This window comes from Gekko japonicus, unplaced genomic scaffold, assembly GCF_001447785.1.
Source record: "Gekko japonicus isolate JY-2015 unplaced genomic scaffold, Gekko_japonicus_V1.1 scaffold328, whole genome shotgun sequence".
Lineage (NCBI taxonomy): Eukaryota > Metazoa > Chordata > Lepidosauria > Squamata > Gekkonidae > Gekko > Gekko japonicus.
In genome coordinates this window covers 590,263-597,734 of record NW_015170285.1, presented here as the reverse complement: position 1 = coordinate 597,734, position 7,472 = coordinate 590,263, and the positions used below count along the sequence as shown (strand labels likewise).

The 7,472-nt window shown below is 48.4% G+C and overlaps 1 protein-coding gene across 1 annotated transcript in view; it reads right to left on the bottom strand.

Annotated features, from left to right (window-relative positions):
* Window positions 1–7,472, bottom strand: part of ADGRD1 (adhesion G protein-coupled receptor D1) — a 183,192-nt gene that overhangs the window by 164,871 nt on the left and 10,849 nt on the right. The window contains exon 3 of the mRNA XM_015417864.1: window positions 5,923–5,977. Within this exon, the coding sequence (XP_015273350.1) occupies window positions 5,923–5,977 (55 nt within the window). The remainder of the gene's footprint in view (window positions 1–5,922; window positions 5,978–7,472) is intronic.

The following is a 7,472-nucleotide window of genomic DNA, read 5'->3' as shown; positions in this document are numbered from 1 at the left end:
AAGCAAAAGTATCAAATAAAAAAAAATCCAAGCAACAGGGAGACAAAAGTCAGCTGTGCTGAGAACATTACCTGAAATAAAATCAACCAAGACAGCAAATACAACAGCAGCGACAAATTCTCCATGGTCCCTTTTCTTGCGGTGAAAAGTACGTCAAAGAAGCGGATGCAGGCGAGACCTCTGATCACGAATTTTTAAGTCTCCCCTGTCAGTTTGTATCCTTTTGGAAGAGGTGGGTTCAAATAAAGGGTCGGATGAAGCCCATGCCATCAGTTTGCAAGAGGAAAAAAGTCTTCCCAGTTTCCAGTAAGGAACCTTTGGTTCTTCTTCAAAGGTAGAGCGCTTGGATCATCAGCAAAAGCATTCCGATACCCCAAACAAGAAAAAACGCATTGGATGCAAACGGAACCATTCCCCAGAAAGTATCCCGAGTTACAGGCAGAGATTCCTGCTCAAGGAGATTGTATTCACAAACTTATCCTAGCTAAACTTCCTTTTCAGATGCATCTTCTTTTTTCCAGAGGCCAGTCCAGCAGTTGTGATGAAGAAGTTGCTTTCTGTACTCTTCGTTCCTCTGATTTCCCTGGTCCGGGGGAGCTCTTCAGCTTTCCTTCTCTCTCCTTAGGAATTGTACTGTGGCTCCCTCCCAGCTCTGGCTCAAGTTTACACCTCCATCTGACTTCTCTTTGGGTGGAGAGAAAAGTCAAAATGATGTCATGCTTTCTTCTCAAACTTTGTCCCGTTTGGGTTCTCTATTTATATCACGTTTCCCACCACCTCTCTTGCTGGGTCCTAACACCAGCTTGTTAGAAACAAGGGGGAACTGAGGGAATGTAGGGTTGTTCGGGGTGGGGGGGAACTGTTGAATGAACAGAGCTTGAGGAACAAAGCCAGCACAAACAGTCGTTTTCACTTTCATACACTCTGACTTGAGGTTGGATGTGCGGCTTTTTTGTACAACTGTGTTTGAAAGAAAGAAAAAAAGAATCCCTCTCTATGCACCACATGCTTGGAAAGCACATCCTACTGGACTTATGAGGACTTATTTCTGAGAAAACATACTTGGAGCAAGTCAGCCACAGCTAGTATAATATTCGAAAGCAAACGGATCAGGATGGGGACTGGTGGAGAGTGTCACCGAGAACATTCCCAAGAAAGCTCCTAAGGAATGTTGTGGTAATGATGGGGGGTGGGCGCCTATGGGACGGGTACGGGTGGGTGGGTGTTGCCAGTTAATGCAAAACAGCAATTCCCCCTAAACATCAACAGTCCTGTATGTCTCGATTTCTTTCTAGCGCCACATGAAGCAGGTCTATTCAGAACCCTGCTCAGGTCTACTCAGTGGGGCTTACTCCCAGGAAAACAGTTTTAGGCTTGTACTGTTCACGCATTATCTCTCCTTATATATAATTGAATAGTGGGTGCCAAAGTTCTAATTCTAAAATGCACTCCCTTAGTGTATGGCTGATGGCACTGCTCCTCAGCATATATCGCCACCAATCAGAAGGCAAAGCCCGGGTCCCGCCCACACCACAACCGCTGCGACAACCTGGTCTTTTGCATATGGAAGCTGATTGGACTTCACTCCATTCCACAACTCAAACCCCCCCCCCCCCGCAAGGCAGTTGGAATGTCAGTTGCATATGGAACCTGCTGTATTCTGGTGGTGTGCAGGTCCCAGGTTCATGTTTTAAAAGCAGACTGACACTGTTTGCCCAAAGTCAGAGCACTCTCCCAGAGCCTCTTTCTAGATCTCGTTGTATTTATTTCCACAACGGGCCTTATTTCTAGTATAACATAAGAAAGTAAAACAAACCTTTACCAACATATATTGAAATAAATAAATGCCCAAGACATTACTGTTAGTTCAGGTGCCTTTGCAATTAATAAGACAGAAGATGGGAGCAGGTTCCATCTTACTTGCTTCTCCAACTGAAACCCAACCCCGGGTGCTTTAAGCCGCACGAGGGAATTAATACTGACATCATAGGAGGATTATTTTCACAACAACCCTGCGAGGTTGGTTAGGCTGAGAGACACTATGGGCAGCCCAAGGTCACCCAAGACATACAGAGTTCCTTCCAAACCAGTGGGGTGGCCCTATGTAGTCCAGAGGGGCTACCTTACTCTAGGGCAGTGTTCCCTCTAAGCTGTGTGAGCTAGCTCATAGTTTTTTAGGCTCCAGCTCACACATTTTTGCCTTAGCTCAGGAAGGATGGCTCCAGAGCAAACAAATTTATGCAGGAGCCAAATCACTTGCTCACAACTTTAATGCCGGTAGCTCACAAACTAGAATTTTTGCTCACAAGACTCCACAGCTTAGAGGGAACATTGCTCTAGGGTGGCCCCAACAGCAGGGGCACCCTACTTTTTAACCTGAACCAGAGACCTACAAACTCAGGCCAAGGAGGGCACCCCTGGTTCTGAAACACAGAGCAAGCCATAGCTCTTGAAAAGGCTCTCCATTTTCAGGTGGCATAAAGGCAGCACTCAGAGCAAACCTCCAGTCTTCTCCCCCACCCAGCAAAGGTATGCCTATGAAACAATGGCAGTTCCACCAGGTAAAGTATCTGCATTTCTAAAGGCTATTCAAAGACCACCTAGTGAATAGCCCTTCTGCCTCCAGAACTTCACCCAGCCCTTTTTGTGTGCACGTACGTCTATGTGAAAATCCTTTGTCTTCACAACTGTCTTTCCTGCTCCTTCCCTCAAGATACCGAGATAAATTAATCATACATTCAAATGTTTAGCGGTCCTTCCTGATGCTAATCAGGGACTCATCTCCCACCTTTTGTCTATACTTGGGAACCTACTCAATCTGCCTTGGCAGAACCATTAGTGATCCTCAAACTCATTCAGCCATCTCCAGTAATCCCATCATAGCTATTGTGAACCCAGACTCTGCCCCTCTGGGACCTCACTGGTCACACCTCGGCCATGCCCCTCCTGATAACTGCACCCCCTGGAACATCTAATTGGCCCAGGTAATCTTTTGTCATCACCTGGGGCAAGCCTCTTAAGATCTCCCATTGGTCAGCATTGTTCTCTAATGTCTATATCCATCCACGCACATGCTGTCAGAGGGTATACCTCTGCCCTGATGACAACTGGCAGTCCACCCCCAAACTTTTGTTTGGGCCACAATCCCTTCTTCATGGCCCCCTGCAAGTCTGGACAGATTGTATTAACCCATAACTGTCCCCTCTATTCGCTCTCATCACTTCAGCTTTCTCAGTTCTGAATTGCTTGCTCTTTTTGAATGCTTAGAGAGTGCTTGTAACTAGGGAAATTCTTTAATAAAAGCAATTTAATTTATTCTTCAAATTTGGAGTCTTCCTACCATACCAGACCTTGGTTTGCGGTCCCTTGTACCTCTCTTGCCTCTCCTGCCGCACAGCTAATTTCCCCAAACGAGGCAGGCCACTGGCGGTAACACACTACACATGTCCTCCCACTCTACTGAGCAATGTCTGAAGCCCTCCTTTGGCCTAAGGAGACTTCTGCCAACTTGTGGCTCTTCTATTGGAGTAAGAACTTCTTAAGTTGGAGGAAGAGGAGAAGAAGATTGGATTTATACCCTGCCCTTCACTACCCAAAGGAGTCTCAGAGTGGTTTACAATAACCTTTCCCTTCCCCGTCCCACAACAGACACCCTGTGAGGTAGGTGGGGCTGAGAGAGCTCTCTCGAGAACTGCCCTTGAAAGAACAGCTCTGAAAGAACTTATGACTGACCCCAGGTCACACCAGCAGCTGCATGTGGAGACGTGGGGAATCAAACCCGGTTCTCCCAGAGTAGAGTCTGCACTCCTAACCACCACACCAAATGCTCCTTGGAGGGTAGTTGGCTCCACCCTAAAACAGTTTGGCCGTCAGTTCCCTGTGTCCGTAAGTACTGGCTCCTCTCATCCGAGAAGAAAGGTTGGCATAGCTTACAGCACAAGGTGAGCAGATGCACGGACTCCTATATCTTTAATGGTGGGTGGTGGAAAATGCCATTGTCACAGCCAAGTTACAGTGACTCCTGCAGGGTCTTCACGGCAAGAGATATCCACAGGTGGTTTGCCATGGCCTGCAACCCTGGACTTCCTTGGTGGTCTTCCATCCCAAGTACTAAACATGGCCAGCCCCTGCTTAGTTTGTGAGATCTGATGAGGTCAGGATGCACCTTTAATAGGGGTGTTAAATGAGGGGACTTCAGCTCTTTCTGTCCCTTGCAAAGACAAACTGTGTTTTCTAGAATGCAGAAGAGCTGTTGTCCTCCTTTATTTCTCTTCCATTCTCCTTGTATAACTGGAACCCTTCAAGGGGTTTTACCTGAAGGAAGACCCCATACTCCCTCCCTCTCTAGTTCACATTCAGCTCCTCACAAGAGCAGGGTCTTCTGGGTCTTCAAAGCTAGTCATAATGTGGCATGATCCAACCTGGTTCATGGCAAATCCTGACACAACTGGCGGGGGTGGTGGGGAGAGCTATAATTTTTCATGGGATAGGGGTACTGCACCCCAGGGGTCGTTTCGTAGAAAAAGAGCTAGGGGAACTCATTAGCATAACTCATTAGCATATGCCACACCCCCTGACATCACCGGAAGTGTGTCATAAGGCCTGGCGGTGGATCTGCAAGGCCGGCGGGAGTGCGAGGAAGCCCCGCCAAGGCCCTCCCTGGCCCCAAGCAGGCAGGGGTGGGGAGAGGTGGGGAGGAAGCAACTTACCTTCCCTCTTCTCCTGCCTCCTCCTGGCTGAATGAGGGCCGGAAGCGGGGCAACCGGAAGCGGGGGGCGGGGCTTCGTCGTGTGCCCTGCCTCCCCGCACCTCACCCGGGGGAACTGCGATCCCCCGCGATTCCCCCCGAATCGACCTCTGCTGCACCCTTCCCTCAAAATTGCTCCCCCCTCCAAATTGTCCTGGAATAGTTAATTCTGGTCACTGAAACACCCTGGGGAAAATACAGCTTTAAAAAGAAGTGGGGGGAGGAGAGTGTAGAGTTGCCAGCTTCCAGGTGGAAGCTGGAGATCAGATACCCTAGAGAAAATGGCAACCTTAGAAGGTGGACTTTATGGCATTATCTGCCACTGAGGCAACTCCCCCTACACCCTCTACAAGCTCCACCTCCTCAGATCTCCAGGAATTTCACAACCTGGAGTTGGCACCCTTAGGGGAACAGATCCAATCCCTCCTTCCCACCCAACCATGCTGTGCTTTGAATGTTCCCTCCACCACCTTTGTGAGGGATTCAGCAACAACCTGATCCTGAAATGCAGGTAGGCCGCTGTCTTAGATCTGCCCTTAGAGGTAGGAAATAATCATAGAACCGTAAGTGCTGGAAGGGGCCACAGAGGCCATCTAGTCCAACCCCCTGCACAGTGCAAGATCAGCCTAGAACATCCCTGACAACTGTATGCCCAGCTGCTGCTTGAAGATAGCCAGTAATGTCACACATGTATAGCAGTCCCCAGCATTGTGCATTCTTTCTTTCCTTCTTTTGAAAAAGAAACGAGCTTTGGGAGGGGGGAATCACTTTTGATTGGAGAAGCAAAAGGGGAGGCGTACTTAATTCCTTGCCTAGTGCCAGGCAATGCTCCCTCTAAGCCATGGAGACTTGTGAGCAAAAATTATGCTTTGTGAGCTACTGACATTAAAGTTGTGAGTGAGCGATTTGGCCACTGCATAAATTAGTTTGCTCTGGACCCATCCGTCCTGAGCCGAGACAAAAATCTGTGAGCTGGAGGCTAAAAAAACTGTGAGCTAGCTCACACTAACTCAGTTTAGAGGGAACACTGGTGCCAGGTCTCTGTGGCAGATCGCCCATCCTGGCAGCTGCCCCTTGCCTGGCAAAAGGTTAAGAATGCACACACATACGCAGCTTCCCCATTCAAGAGCACCTCTCCCCAAAGCCATTTTTCAATGATGTTAGGATCTATTTACCAGAGTTGGTGCATAACACGTCCTTAGCGAAAACCAAGAAGAACCTCTCTATAGCCTAGAGGAGAAAGAAAAAAAAAATTGATCTACACAATCCGCGGAGAGCTACCTGAAGTCATTAACTGTTAAAGTGCTCCATCATCAGGAATAAAAGGGGAACTGCAGCTGATGAAAAAGGGAGAAAAGCAAAATGTGGGGAAAGAGATGCGTGCATGAAAAAGAAACCTGCCTCTTAAGGAAAACTACAAAAATAAATGTAGAACACCTGCTGATTTCTAAGATAGATGACAAAAAAATATTACGAATGTAGAGGGGGGTAGAAAAAACTCCTTCCTTCTTGATGGTTAAAACTTGGGTTTGTTTGTTTCTTTTTTAATGGCCATGCAGTTTACAGAACCGTGGTCCCAACTCCATCTGCAAGCCAGTGATATGAAACATCACACCTGTAACTTAGGCAATTACAAGAAGCGGGACCCACGATACTCACGGAGGGGGAGTATTCCTAAAGGCTCCCGGCCTGCAGAAGCAGCTCCGCAGGTAAGCCTTCTCCTCCCCCCGGGCACTGGCGGTGAGGCCTGAGCACCTCCCAGCTGCCGGGTCCGCCGCAGAGTTCCCAGAGCGTTCTCTGCGCATATACAGGGAACGCTCTTTTACTTTTGGGGGGATTTAAATATCCCCCGTATGTTTTTTCAACTTTTTAGATTTTTCTGCACACCTGGGGACTGCTCCAAGTGTGCAGGAAAATCTCTCTGCCCCCCCAAGGGCCCCCGATGTGCGGATTTAGATATCCGCATGGAGGGGGCAACTTGGCTATTAGATATATAGATGCTGCTTGTCCGCCCACTGCTGCACTGCACTACAACTCCCCAGTGGCGTTGCAAGAATGTGCAAAACCAAAAAAACCCAAAATACTCTGAGCCAATTTAATACCCTGGGGGGAAGGCGCTTTTTTTTTAATAGTTCAGGGGGGAAGCTCGCAATTAGCAGCCCAAAAGTAAAATATGACTTGAGCAGAGTGAGAGTCACTAACCACTAGTTATGGGAAACCACGGGGCTTTCTGGAGGGACTTATCATGGCTTCCCTAATTACAGCATCCTTATGAGCTTCTCTAAATGATCACTGTCCCACCACCCTGTTGATTGACTGCAACATGCTGCTGGATGGGAGTGGTTTGTGCAGGGCAGCCGTGAGGCCCAAGAGACGTAACTAATTTCCCACATCAACAGAGCATGAAGTGCTATATGTTTCCGTTGCAATATTCATAGATCACTGGAGAGATGAATCAGGGAGCATTTGCCAAGATATAATGATTAGAAACAGGGTAGCCGGGGTCATTTCCTGCAGGAGTGCACAGGAGCGGAGCTCTGGCAGTAAAGAGCCCAGGGGGCGGGCACATGCAACAAGCCCCACCCCCTGCTCCCAGCAGCCCTTAGTCAGAGCAAGAAGCAGCCAGGTTGCAGAGCTCCCCCGGGTCCAAAACAGTCCAGTGGCACCTTTAAGACCAAGTTTTATTCAGGTACAAGCTCTCCCTCCTCTGCGAGGACAGATCTGC